Here is a 14,025-nt window from a genome sequence, read left to right on the forward strand (position 1 = left end):
TGCCTCTCCTGGGAAGAGCACAATGATGGTGCCAACTTGGGCCAGTGAAGCAACGTCCTCCACAACTAGACTGAAGAACAAAAGGACAGCAACTTCTCTGTTCCCCTTCCCCCAATTTCCCAGCACTGTTCCCATCCCCCAATTCCCCAATAAAAATCTTTAAAAAAAATTATAATAAATAAAATTTTAAAAAAGAATAATAAAATGGGAATAACTACATACCTATTAAGAATTATTTTCAATGTAAATAGATTAATTGCTCCAGTCAAAAGATAATAGGGCTGAATGGATAAGAAAACAAGACCCTCATATATGCTGCCTGCAAGAGATTCATTTCAGATCAAAAGACACACAAACTGAAAGTAAAGGGATGGAAAAAGAGATTTCATGAAAATGGAAACAAACAAACAAGCTAGAGTAGCAATACTTATACCAGATGACATAGGGTAGCTGAGTGGATAAGAAAACAAGACACATGCATACGCTGTCTACAAGAGACTCACCTCAGATCAAAAGACACACACAGACTGAAAGTAAAGGGATAGAAAAAGATGTTTTGTGCAAATGGAAACAAGAAAAAATCTGGAGTAGCAATACTTATATTGGACAAAATAGACTTTAAAATGAAGACTATAATAAGAGAAAAAGAAGGACATTAAATAATAACAAAGGCATCAATCCAACAAGAGGACAAAACCCTAGTAAACACCTATACACCAACATAGGAGCTCCTAAATATACAAAACAAATATTGACCAACATAAAGGCAGAGATTAACCGTAACACAATCATAGTAGGGGACTTTAACACACCACTGATGCCAATGGACAGATCTTTCAGACAGAAAATCAACATGGACACAGCGGCCTTAAAACACACACTAGACCAAATAGACTTAATTGATATTTTTAGAGCATTTCACCCCAAAGCAGCAGAATATATAAGAATATACCTTCTTTTCAAGTGCACATGGAAGATTTTCCAAGATAAGCCACATTTTAGGTCACAAAACAAGTCTCAATAAATTTAAGATCAAAATCATATCAGGTGTCTTCTCTGACCACAATGATATAAAACTAGAAATCACTTACAAGAAAAACAACTGAAAAACACACCAACACGTGGAGAGTAAATAACATGCTGCTAAATAATGGATGAGTCAACAATGAGATCAAGGAAAGAACCAAAAGATACCTTGAGACAAATGAAAATGAAAACACATTGACCCCAAATCTGTGGGACACAAGGAAAGCAGTCCTATGGGTGTTGGACTTACTGGGGGGAATCACTTCATAGATTATATAAATCCTAACCACTGCACGGTACACCTGACACTAATATAAAATAACATTGAATGTCAACTATAATTAAATATATATATTTATATTTATGGGCTGTAAAGTCCAGCACAGGAAATATAGTCAATGGTATTATAAGAGCTATGTACCATGTCAGATGGGCAGTAGACTTGGTGGGGTTATCACTTTGTGAGGGGTATAAATGCCAAATCATTAGGTTGTTTTGTATACCTAAAACTAATAAAAAATTAATTAAGACAGTGGCTTAAGTGCTAATAAAAGCATGTACCAAGGCTCATAGGCAGATGGAGGAAAGATAATGAAATCAGCCTAAAGCAACATAAAGAAAGTCTCAGTTGAGCCTACAGGCCCCTACTAATATTTCCAAAATGTATTATTAGTCTTTGGGAGTTGAAAATAAGAAGCCAGAATTCTTGGGAAATCACAGGAATTCCTAATATCATAAGCTATTCTTGAAATACTTCTAATATTATATATTCTTTACTCATGATAATGACTAAAATTGTCTAGTAAATAAGAAAACTTAAGTTTAGTGGTATTTATAAAGAACTGTCACTTATAGTGAATATTCAAACCCTGGGAACTGCCAGTGAATGTTATTGGGTGACAGCTGAATAAAGTACCATTTCCCCATGTATATGACGCACACTTTAAAAAAAAATTGGGGTTCTAAAAACTGGGTGTGTCTTATACAGAGGTTGTATGAGCACAAAAACCAAGCGTGAAAAAAAGCAGGAAATACAAGTAAAAAAAAAATCTACAACCACTGTATAAGATACACCCCGTTTTTAGACCCCAAATTTTTTGAAAAAGGGTGTGTCTTATACATGGGGAAATACGGTAACACTAATCTCTTCTAGCAAGTGTCACAGCAGTACACGGGATCTCGTGTCAAATTGCCCACTTAAGGATGCATTTTTCTTCCAAAACTTATTATCAAAAGATTTATATAAAGCACACTATGCATATAAACTTACTAATACTTATTTTACTTGCAAGACTGACTTACCAGTACCAGCAGACAGAGCCATGAACACACAGACATGGCAACAGCTCCATGCGAGACAGACTGACTAATGGTGGCCACTTTTCTCATCCAAGCTCCTTTCCCGATGCACAGAAATGTGAACCTTCGCCTTCTCCCATGTGCTCCCCTGCAGCCTATGCATCCCCTATGAGAACACTCATCTCTTTGATGACCTGCCATCCTTAGACCAGAAGCTCCCTTGAAGGCAGAAAGCCCATGTCTCTTCTACATAATTGAACTTCCAATGCCTTGCTTGAGCTTAGGAACTAACTACATGCTTAGTTAATATGCACTGAGTTGAATTTCTTTGACCACAGAGTGATATTTAAGCTGAGCTTTAGAAGCTGAATTTGTTGAGTGGCTCATGGAGGGAAGAGCATTTGGGGCTGAGGAACACAATCTCTGCACAGATACAGGCATGCCAAACAGTGTATTTTCAAGCACTGCCATGACCTTCATACGGCAGGTACGCAAAGGGTCATGGCAGGAGATGACAGCAGTACGGTACCCAGGAGCTAGGTCATGCAGGGGCTTGTGTCCCTTAAGGAACACAGATGTGACCCTGTAGGCAATGGGCAGCCACCGAGGCAGATTCTAAAGAGGCTGGGTAAGAACACATTCCGGAGACAGACTGCCTGGGTTTGAATCCCACCTCTGATATCAACTAACTGTGGGCAAATCCCTTAAGCTTTCTAAGCCTCAGTTTCCTCATTTTTAAAATGAGGATTATAACAGCAAATAACCAAGGAGCTTTTGGATAAGATGCCAGGAGATAATGAAGGTAAAATAATTAATATAGAACCTGGCACACAGTAATAGCTCAGTAAGTGCCCATTTGCAGCTATTATTATTATTATTATTATTATTATTATTATTATTATTACTACTACTACTACTCATGTCACCAAAGGGTTTTAAACAGCAGGGTGACATTAAAACATTTGTACCTTGAGTAAAAGTCACAGGGCAATCCCCTCCATGAGATGAAGACAGTGCTCAGAACTGACGAGGCTCTTTGCTCTTATTTCCGTTTTACTGTTTTCCATGGTGGTCTCTCAGACCTGAAGACTCCAAACCTCCTTGCAGGACTTTAGTTTCCTCTTGGCCTCCATGGTCTGGCTGTAGGAAAGCAAAGTATATGAAAGGACAGTCAATGAAGTAAATAGCCTGACGTCGCAGGAGTCTTAGGTGGAGAAAACAGAAACAGTCATTCATTCAGCAACCATTCAGAAAGCATGTCCTGTAGGTCAGACATGATGTAGGCACCTGGCAGGTAAGAGGAGAGGGGTCCTAGGGTCAGCTAACCTTCGGCTTCCTACTGAGAGGACTGCCTTCTTCTCTTTGGGTGCAGTAGGCACAGTCCTGGCCTTTGGAACCTTGGCTCTGTCATTTGTTTGAGCCTCAGTTGCAGCTTCTGTAAAATGGGAATATTAATATTTATGCCTCATCTTCCCCAAGATGACTTGATCATACCCTTTCCTTTATCTTCAAACTGCCAACACCCTCTCATCATCATTGCTTTGAGTTTTCCTGAGAAAATAAATGGATTCCGAACTCCTTCATCCTCCGCCAGTTCATCTACCAACCTACTGTCTCGTATTTCGATCTGAATGCATTGTCCCTGCTTCTGTCCCCTTCACGTGTGATTTGGATCCCACTCCTTTTTGTCTGCTCAGGGACTGTGCTCCTGCAATTGTCACTTCACTCTCCTGTATCTTCACCCCCTCCCCACCCCCACCCCCNTTAGGAAGAAGCATTGAACCCAGCAGCTAGATTGAAGTGGATTTGTTTCACCTTATTGAGGTGCTGCCAAATGCCACCCCCACCCCCACCCCCGCACACACACGATCATTGTCATCAGAATACAAATAACCTAAGAAATACAGCCTCCTCACCCCTCAGTCTCTCCCAGACTTGTATGTTTTCTTTACATTAACTGCAGTTAGGTTTCTGTCATTTGAAATTGAAAAACTCCAGGTTATTACAGGATACACGGATGGGTGCCTATGGAAATAGCTCCTGCCCTTTTCCCAACTGGTCTTCATTGGGTAAAAGGTTCTGCTCCATAGAGTTCATCCTTTCTCTCCCCGAAGGACATGACAACTATAAGCTGTCCATATTTCTATTTCCTGTTACCAACCTCCCAGCTGTCCGGGGATTTCAGATACAGTTGGGGGGATGTTTGAAATCCACCCTCACAATAGTTTAATAGGAACAGATACTTTCTCATGAAACTTTTAAAAAGTTGCTCATGCTTATATAAAAGTTCCTCTTATATCATTTTTCGCAGATTATCTGTTGAAGGGAGGATCTTTGGCTTCAGAGTTTAAATGAGTCATAATAAGGACAGTAGAATAAGTAGGAGACACAATGCTTAACATTAAGCGATCTATATTTATTAAATGAACAGATGATTGGGTAAATTAATAAAAGTAAGTTACATGAACAATTTGCAAATGTGTTGTAGTTCCAGAGTTGGTTCTTGTAACTCTCTTGTTTTGAATTTAGGATGCATTTCCCCCACAGGAACAACGTTATAAATGATACTTAAGTGCCAAGAAATCCCACTAAGGCTGTTTAGCCTATAATGTAGCAATAAAATGTGAAAAAGCAATGGCATTGTGTAAAAACATGGTTTAAACAATTCTGAAAGCTGGTGTTTGAGGAAAAACAACTTTAATTAGGAGATGAGGTGACACATGAAAAAGGGGTGACACATGATTCCCAAGGGGACCTGTGAGACCTTCCCAGGGTTCTAGAGGGCATTGTCTCCTTTTAAAATCTATTTTCAAACTAAAATGTATGTATTTCTTTCCCTTGGTAAATCTCCCACTACTCTTATCATCAACAGGATCATGATTGTTTTCCTAGGAGGCAACTAATAATGGTTGTGTTTCCAGTTGGATGGAAGGATAGGAACAAAGCAAGACGGAAGGTTGGGGGCAATTTCTCTTACGTAATTGGAGAGTTGATTGAGCATGTCACAAACAGCAAACATCTATTTGTTATAATGTGTCCCAGTATTCAGAATAAAAGGAAGGCAACATGCTATGCTCTCAAGAGGGTTATTATTTAAAGAGGGAGTAAGACCTACACATAGAAAGAAAAAGTGCTACAGGGTAAGACATGTTAAATGACCATCAAGGCGCTGGCTGTTCAGAAGAGGTGGTGATCTTTGGGGCCAGGAAGGGGAAAGGAAAAGTTTGAGTCTGACCTTGTGAAAGAGGATTTCAGCGAGGAGCAAGGTGGAAGAGTGTATGAGGTGAAAGTAACTGAATGGTACTTGACAGAAAACACAGGAAAAGGAAAATACATGGTGTGAGCATTATTCTACCCAAGAAGAAGAATATAACCGGGAAAAGGATGCTGGATGATGTCCCCATGGAGGCCATACAGTGAGTGGCTCAGCAAAGATTGGTGCTGGTTAGAGCCCGCTAGGAAAAACGGCCTTGGAGTTTTCAAGCGATCAGAGAGCAGGTGACCAGACTTTCAGAGGCGTTTGCAAATCAGATTGTGCCTTAATATACCTAAGTGTTTTGTAGAATACAAAATTTGTATAATTTTTCATATTCTGCCTGTTGATTTTGATGACATGTGTCCTATTGGACAAATCCTGATTCCTAAAGAAGAAACTTCTGAAACCCTTGCCTTTGGTATTAAAAAGAAAGAAAAAAAACCCCCACGAAATTCCATTTGCCAATCTTCCATCACTCCCTCGCTTCCTTCCTTCTTCCTCTAGCTTTCTTTAACTGTTTGGCCCTAACCAAATCACTTCACTCTCTAGGTCCTCTAAATTTTTAAATTCCTGAATGACAACACTGAGCTAGATATCTCAACTTTCCAACTCTAAAAACTTGATTACGCAATTTTCCAAAATGAGAAAACACAGCAACTCATGAGGGTGAAATCTAAGCATAGCGCTCAAATCAAATTGCTCTGGTTTCAAAAAATGGTTCCGTCTGAATATCACGAATGACTCAAGTCATCCAGTTTCTCCTAAAATTAGGTGACCTCTCTGTTCTCACAGCCGTTTCGGGGATAACTGAGATTCATCTGGAAAAAAGTGGTGTGGACGTGTCGCCGTTTTCCTTCCGTTAAAACAAAAACGTGGCGAGTCACAGCAGCAAAATCTGTTCGCATCGATCGCCTTCGATTCAACAGTTTTCGGGGTACTCACAGCAGATAAAACCTTATCTCTCCGCCCTCAAGTTCCCCTTCTCGAGCTTTCTATGCACTGACTGGCATAAGTACCGGGGCCCCTTCCCCAAGGAGACTGACACCCCAGGCGATCAGACAGCAGCCTCGGGGCCGCCAGGGTCTGCGGCTCCCCGCAACGTGCGGGCGCGGCGGAAGCGGCACGCCACACTTCCGGTGGGCGGGCCGGGCGCTGGCCACACTTCCTGTTGATCCTGCTCCGCGGAGGGCGGGGCTCGGCTGGGAGGAGGGCCGGCGGGCGGGAGGGCGGCAGCGGCGGCCACTGGGTAGGCGTGGGCGCGCGCGGGCAGCCGCGGGCACAGAGCGTCTGCCTCGTCGCCTGAGTCCGAGCAGCCTCGGCGGCCGCGCCTCCCGCCCTCGGTCCTTCCATCCAGCCCTCGGCCCCGCCGCGCGGCATCATGCCGGCCGTAGACAAGCTGCTGCTGGAGGAGGCGTTGCAGGACAGCCCCCAGGTACCTCCCGCCGCTCCAGCATCCCTCGCGGGAGCGCTGAGGCCGAGGAAGCCCCTCCAGCCCCTGGGTGGAGGCGGGGAGGGCGCAGGGCCCCCTGAGGGGCGAGGAGGGGGCGGGCCCGGCTCTGCATCCTAGGCCCGGGATGACCCGGGAGCGAGCATCCCTCAGGCGGAGCTGGAGAACCCGGGGGAGCCCCGGACGGCCGGAGCCTTTGTGTCATGACCCCTTTCCAAACTCAGCTGAAACGGAGGCTGCCGGCCTAAACTTCGGCTCCGCCACTGACCAGCTGAGTGCCCTGGGCAAATAACCTAACCTTTTTGTGCCTCAGTTTTGTCATCTATAAAATAGGGATAATAATGGGACCAGCCTCGTAGAGCTGTTAGAATTAAAGCCCGTAAAGTTGTTAGCAGACAGTGCCTGACACAGAGTCAGGGGTTATCGTGATTATTCCTCCTGCTGTTTACTGGTGGGAGGGAACTGGTGGACTTAGGGCCACAGTGGGAGGCAGGCAAAGCCTGGATCTCCTTCCCCAGCGGTGCCAGGCCTCCCTTTGGCACTGTTTGCCCAGTTGTGAAGACAGAGTTAACACCAGCTCCATTAGCGCACCTGACAGTCAAGTTCTTCGAGCTCTCTGCCGGTGAAAGTTGGTGTGGGAATATAGCAAATAAGTGCAGAGTGACATTTGGTTCAAAATTCAGAGCACCTTTCCCCAGGGAACTTTTCATGTCTGCTCTCCCGGTTCTGTATTCCTGGGCTATTTAAATAAGCCTCTTTATTCCCTAGTGTCTCAACTCTTGAAAAATTAGAATAGGATTGACCTGTTTTCCTTTCACGGTTTCCCTTCTCTTTTGGGTTCCTTTCCTTTTCCTTCTCCGTGAATTTTAGCCCTGGGACGATCCGTTGATGGGCTTGCCCACACCCACCCACCCTGCCTCTCTCCAGTTCAGAACAAGGAGTCAAAAGGGCTGTGTGCTTAGTTGCCTTGTGCCCATTTCTTTGTAAGAAACTGTAGGCGAGCTGTGATTTTTTTTTTAATTGGCATCTGCTGGTCTAATTGACTTTTCAAAGGCCTCTTTGAAGTCTCTAGACTTCTGGCATTTTAATGGATCCCAAATGGGACCCTTACTAGAAGTCATTTCGTCCATCCTCACGCATACAGTGTAGGATTGAAGATCATGTAGATAACATTTTGAGTGAGGATTTCCATTTGCTTTTAGTCGGAGAAACTGCGGTTCGAAGATGTGTACCTTTCCTAACTGAGCTTGGTGATGGCTGAACCAGGTTAGAGAGGTTACATTAACCCACAAGTCACCTTCTGAATTTTTGGCTCTCACATAAATGAATATGCACTATTTCTCGGTGGTTTACAGGATTTGCTCAGCTCTGAGGAACTAGAAAGAGGCCTGGCAAATGAGTCAGGAGACCTGGGTCCTAATTCTGGCTCTGCCACTGACTTATCATGTGATTTGGGTAGGTCACTTATCCCCATCCTATGACTGGCTCAGTTTTCTCATCTGCAGCAGAGGGACATAGAGAGCAGATGATCTTTAAGGGGTTTTAGAAGCTTCAATTTTTATCAGATCTGCATGGTTTATAACAGCTTATATGTGGAAGAGGAGGTTTAGAGGCACTGTCATTCCTCATTAATGTTCCTCTTAAGGTAGGGAACTTGTCACTGCTTTTGAGACTTGGGTGTCACCCTACTAGGGTTCTTGGTGAGGTTGTTGGATGGAAGCTAACTTTCAAGAAAGTCTTTGATAATTATCGTAGAATATTTATTTAACAATCTTGTGTGTGGCATGTGTCTCAGCAGCTTTACTCCCAAGGAGACTCATGGACTTGGAACTGGAAGGAATCTAACCCAACTCCTTTATTTTATGTGTATAGAATAAAAAGAATAGCAAACACTTATATCACACATGCATTTTATGTGCCAGGCATGGTTCTAAATGCTTTACCTATATTATTAATTCACTTAATCCTCCCAGCAATCTTTTGAAGTAGGTGATCTATTAAATTACCAAGAAGCAGAGAAGTTAAATAACTTGCCCAAGGTTATCCACTACAAAGTGGCAGAGTCAGGATTGGAACCCAGACAGCCTGCCTGTGTTATTCAAGTTAATCCAGCTACCCAACACCTGGCTTCTCTGTCATCGGTGACCTAAAATGTTTCACTAAAAGGAAAAGATCCTAAGAAACCACCGATTGTTTGTTTCCTCTAGTTTTGCGGTGAGTAGTTATGAGGGTTGCTCCAGTAACCTGGTTGCATGGGATTCATTAAATGAACACAAAGCTTTTGTATTTGAACTCAGTGACCCAGGAAGAGCTGACGAGCAGTTGCCTGACCTTAGACACATCTGTTCATCTTCCCCTGTTTAGTCCTGCACGATGTGTTATATGACTTGCCTGTGCACATCCACATGTTTTTTCCGGTTACCTCTGATACACGAAAGGCAGAATGTTTTCGGAATTACGATACCTGTCCCCATTGCTGTCTGTGAGCCTCTGCTCCTTGCCAGGCCTGCTAGATGCTGGGAAGCAGTGACAAGGGAGATAAGGGCGCCTGCCCTCCACTCGTTCACAGTCTGTTCCGGGAGGCAGATAAGGAGAGCGGCAGCCCCAGTACAGCGTGAATACTGTTGTGATAGGAACACAAACGCAGCTTTGAGCTGCTGCAGCTCACACTTCTTCAGGGGCTTATTCTCTTTTGTGTAAGTAGTCTGCTTTGGAGATAAGGTGAAAACAAAAGCACTATTGCTTACTGTTTTGATTTGTTTGTTTCCTTTGCAGTTGGCATAACTGAAGCAGAGAAAGATTAAATAAAGACTTAGTTCTGAGATGATGCAGTGAGTGGTCCAGCTGGAAACAGCCCTCTCTGACCAAACCAGGCCTTTCTTTACTCAAGGAAGATGCCTCAGAACATAACCTGGTGGTTATGTCTTCATTGTGAAGGGATTTTGCCCTGCTGTTCCCTATTTATAATACATTTTTTCCTTTCAGTAGACTCGGTTATACTGAGACATTTCCCTCCCTCCGCCAAACTATAAGCACTTTCATTGTTTTTACCTTAAAAAATATATATATATATACACATATATATATAAATATATTATGACATATATAATATATATACTTACCTGTAAATATAAGTGTGTGTGTGTATATATATATGTAAAACAGGGCTATTAAAATTATGTCATTATACAATTATATGCTATTTTTTTATTGGGGGAGGGGAACAGTGTTGGGGAATTGGGGAAGGGGACCACCCAAGTTGTTGTCCTTCGGTCTTAATTGTGGAGGGTGCAGCAAGCTCAGCTCCAAGTCCAGTCGCGCCGCTGAGCTCAAGGTGCTGTGTTCAGTTAGTTGCAGGTGGGTGTAGCATCCCATGTGGGAGTCAAACCGGCAGTCCTGTTGCTAAGATCGCACGCTCTATCCCCTGAGCCACCCGGGCAGCAGCTCAGCTCAAGGTGCCGAGTTCAGTCTTAGTTAAGGGTGGGCGTAGCCCACCATTCAAACCTGCAGCCTTGTTGTTAGGAGCACTTGCTCTCACCAGCTGAGCCATTCTGCCACATGTTGGCAGCTCAGCAGCAGCTCAGCTCGGGGCTCAGCATCACTGGCCCAAGTGGGATTCGAAACGGTGACCCTGTTGCTAAGAGCTCACACTCTTGGGCAAGCTCTTAACCAACTGAGCCACTCGACCGGCCCTTAGATGCTATTCTTGAGTAGACATGTCTAGGACTGATTTACTGGGTGACACCCAGTTTCCTTTAGAGGGATGATACGGAGTTGAGACTATATCCATAGGGTGTTTGGTTTTGCTTTTGTGGCCAGGCATAGTCTTGAGAATGTAGGGTAGTAGGAAAAAGATGAAGTTTAAATCCTGATTCTACCACTGCTACCTTAGGCAAGTTACTCAACCTCTCTGAGCTTTTGTTTCCACATCTATAAAATTAGAATAAAAAGAGTTACTTAATGGAATTCTTATGAAGAATAAATAGCATATGTAAAGTGTCTTCGTGCCTGTATGTCCCAGCAACTCCATAAATGAGTGCTGTTATTGTCTTTATAAGTGATATATGCACCATTGTCTTTCTGATTTTTCTGTAGCATATTTTATCAACTGGTGTGCCTTTGCCTGTTCCTTGGTCTCATTCCTTCTTTATGTTTCAGAACATTCCTGTTCCAAATATAAGTTTAAGCAGATGTGGTGTGTCTGAGCTAGCTGGGGGTATTTTTTCAGGTGTGATCACGGCCTAGTTGAATTAGAAACAGAAGACTGGAGTTTTCCTGTCAGTTCTAATGGGTGTCCAAAGTATAAAGAAAGAAAAAAGACAGCATTTGTGATGTAATTCTTCGGCAGTCATCACAGGTGAGAGAGCATGGCAGTAGGATGACCAAAGGGAAGCCAGCTCCAGGCAGGACTGTGGGCTGCCGACCAAAGGGCATTCCCACTGATAAAGCTCACCTGCTGGGTGACAGCTGCAGCCTCCTGCAGTGGAGGAAGCGTGGCCATTTGGTACCAGCCAGTCCTGGGTTTACATCCCAGTCCTGCTGCTTCCCAACTGTGGGAGTTGGAGCAAGTTTCCTAACCTTGATCAACTTCAGTTTCATCATCTGTAAAATGGGGTTAATGTAACCATGGTATCTACCTCATAAAGTTGTTGGAAGGATTAAATGAAGTAACAAGTATTTAGTGCTCAGCAGAGTGTCTGACACATAGGTACAGGGTAAATGGTAGTTTGTTTTTCTTCCTGTTCTCTTTGTGGAGGACATTAACACAAGTCCTCTCTTTTCGTCTTACCTCTCGTTTTCCATTCTGTTTTATTCCTAAGAGTATTAATAGCAATAGATAGGACTTGACTAAATGAATATCAATAGTAGTAAATTAAATTATGCTCAATCCAGTTGTATCACTCGCTTTCCTTCCCATTCTCCTAGACATATTAGTTATAGCAAAGAAAGGTATCAGAATCTTAAACATTGGTGGGATCCTGCAGGTTTGGCACCATGAGTACAAAAAGGCTCTTTACTATTAGATGACATTATGGATAGCTGTGTAGATAACAGTGTTGCTGTAGTGTTAAAACAAAATCATATATGTAAAGCCCTTAGTGTCCAGAATACACTAAGCAATGAAAGTTCATTAGCTTCCTCATGATATTATTTGCTGTCACTGTTTCAGGCACTGTAGACACTTTATGTACATTCATTACCTCATTAACTCTGCAAGTTCGCATCCAGGACTGCCAACACGGTCCCAGGGTGATCCCAGGTCCTTTGAGAGGTGCCAGCAGGCTATAAGCTCGTGGAGAACATCGAGTCAGTTCTTACCAGTTCCCAGCACAACGTTTCATCAGATATTGGATGAAGGCAGAGATGTGTGCATGAATGAATGAATATAGGGCAATAGCCCACCCAGTGTAGGTTCTGAGAATGTCATTTAACATTTTTTTCCCTAAAATAAAGTATATTTTATTTTAAAGAGATGGAATGAAGAATTCAAAACCAGTGTTTTTCACCTACTGGTTGCCATCCATTAGTTGATTATGAGATCCAGTGGGTCACAACTGTGATTTTTGTTTCAAGTGGACTAGATCAGAAAAGAATGGAATAGGAAATAATTGGAGTATGTATGTATACTAGTGATACTGTTTGGTAAAATGTGTTTTGTGGTGTGGATTTTAATTTTTAAAAGTTTGAAGAACTCCATTCTAACACATGAATTACATACTATATGCACCCTGTAATGTTTTCCTCTCATTGAGAGCTTTTAAAAAACCTATCTTAACGTTTTCGTGATTCTTTGTGTTCTGGTCCTTCTGTGGATAAGGATTGGTACTGAAGAGAGTAAGTACATTGGTCTCAGAACAGGTATTTTTAGCCTTAAAGATCATCTGGGGCAGAGCCAGCAGAAGCGTGCACTGCTGTGAAGTGCACCAGAGTGTGTGGAACAAACAATCCAAACGCCGAGGTTCCCGGTCTAGTTTATTGGGGGTGCTTTGAGGTCAATTCCTGCTGTCTTACCTGAGAAAGGCTAGAAGAAGAAAGAAGGACTTGGAATTCATTTGCAGGGAAATAATGAGCCTTAATGGATTAAACTTTATAAAGTGCTTTGATATCACCTCATTAAAGGTGTTTCTCAAACTGTCCATTCTAGATGTAACGGCTTATTTTCTGAAATTGGGATCCCATTATCACTAACATCGTATTTTAAATTCTCACTGTGCTGAGCTAATAATAACAAAAGTACCTTGAGTAGATATGGTCTCTTACGTGACACCTTGATCCTTCAGACATCATCCATTAAATATTTCTTTAGTGCTCAGTGTGGGTCAGATAGGAGAAACCTTTCGTCTAATGACATTGCTCCACTCTTCTCGGGGCACTGGGTAGTTAGTCTTCCCAAAGGAACTGAGCTAGCCTTCTTGTTAAGTTGCCATTTGAGTTTTGTGCCCAAATGTATCGCTGGTGGACCCGGGACACACAAAATTTCCTGGCCATGAGTTTGAAATTGTTTGGAATTTCCTGGCCATGAGTTTGAAGTTGAACGAAATATGACGAAAGACATCAAAATTGATGGTAGCATCACCATAAGAGGAAAGAATGACACACTGTTGCAAGAAGTCCAGGATGGCAGGAAGCCAGTCAGATGGTTAGCTGCTGGGATGACGTGGTGCTCAATGTCCACGCCTCAGTACTCAGGCCCGATGTTGTGTTCAGTTCATGGGTGTCAAGGGAGTGGCTGCCCTTTTAACACTTTTTTTTTTTCCAATGGATGAACCCTACTGGTGCTTAGGTAGGGGCTAACGGTGAGACAGATAATAGCCCTTAAGTCTTAATCTTTTAAAAATTGGCTTTCCTGGGAGTGGAGTCAAAGGAATTGTAATAGATATGTATCATATGGGGGGGGGGGGGTAGGGCGGTGGATTGGGAGAGGGGGGTTGTCACTTTGAGGGGTAAAAAGTGTAACAATTGCACTGTGTTGTACAGCTGAAACTAATTCACAATA

At 42.9% G+C, this 14,025-nt stretch overlaps 1 protein-coding gene across 1 annotated transcript in view; it reads left to right on the forward strand.

Moving 5' to 3' along the window:
* The first annotated feature begins 6,786 nt into the window (after positions 1 to 6,786).
* The window catches only part of APPL2 (adaptor protein, phosphotyrosine interacting with PH domain and leucine zipper 2), a 56,341-nt gene continuing 49,102 nt past the window's right edge, over positions 6,787 to 14,025 (forward strand). Inside the window, exon 1 of the mRNA XM_019642624.1 lies at positions 6,787 to 7,013. Within this exon, the coding sequence (XP_019498169.1) occupies positions 6,960 to 7,013 (54 nt within the window). The 5' untranslated portion in view covers positions 6,787 to 6,959. The remainder of the gene's footprint in view (positions 7,014 to 14,025) is intronic.

The sequence above is a fragment of the Hipposideros armiger genome, unplaced genomic scaffold (assembly GCF_001890085.2).
Source record: "Hipposideros armiger isolate ML-2016 unplaced genomic scaffold, ASM189008v1 scaffold_71, whole genome shotgun sequence".
Classification (NCBI taxonomy): Eukaryota; Metazoa; Chordata; class Mammalia; order Chiroptera; family Hipposideridae; genus Hipposideros; species Hipposideros armiger.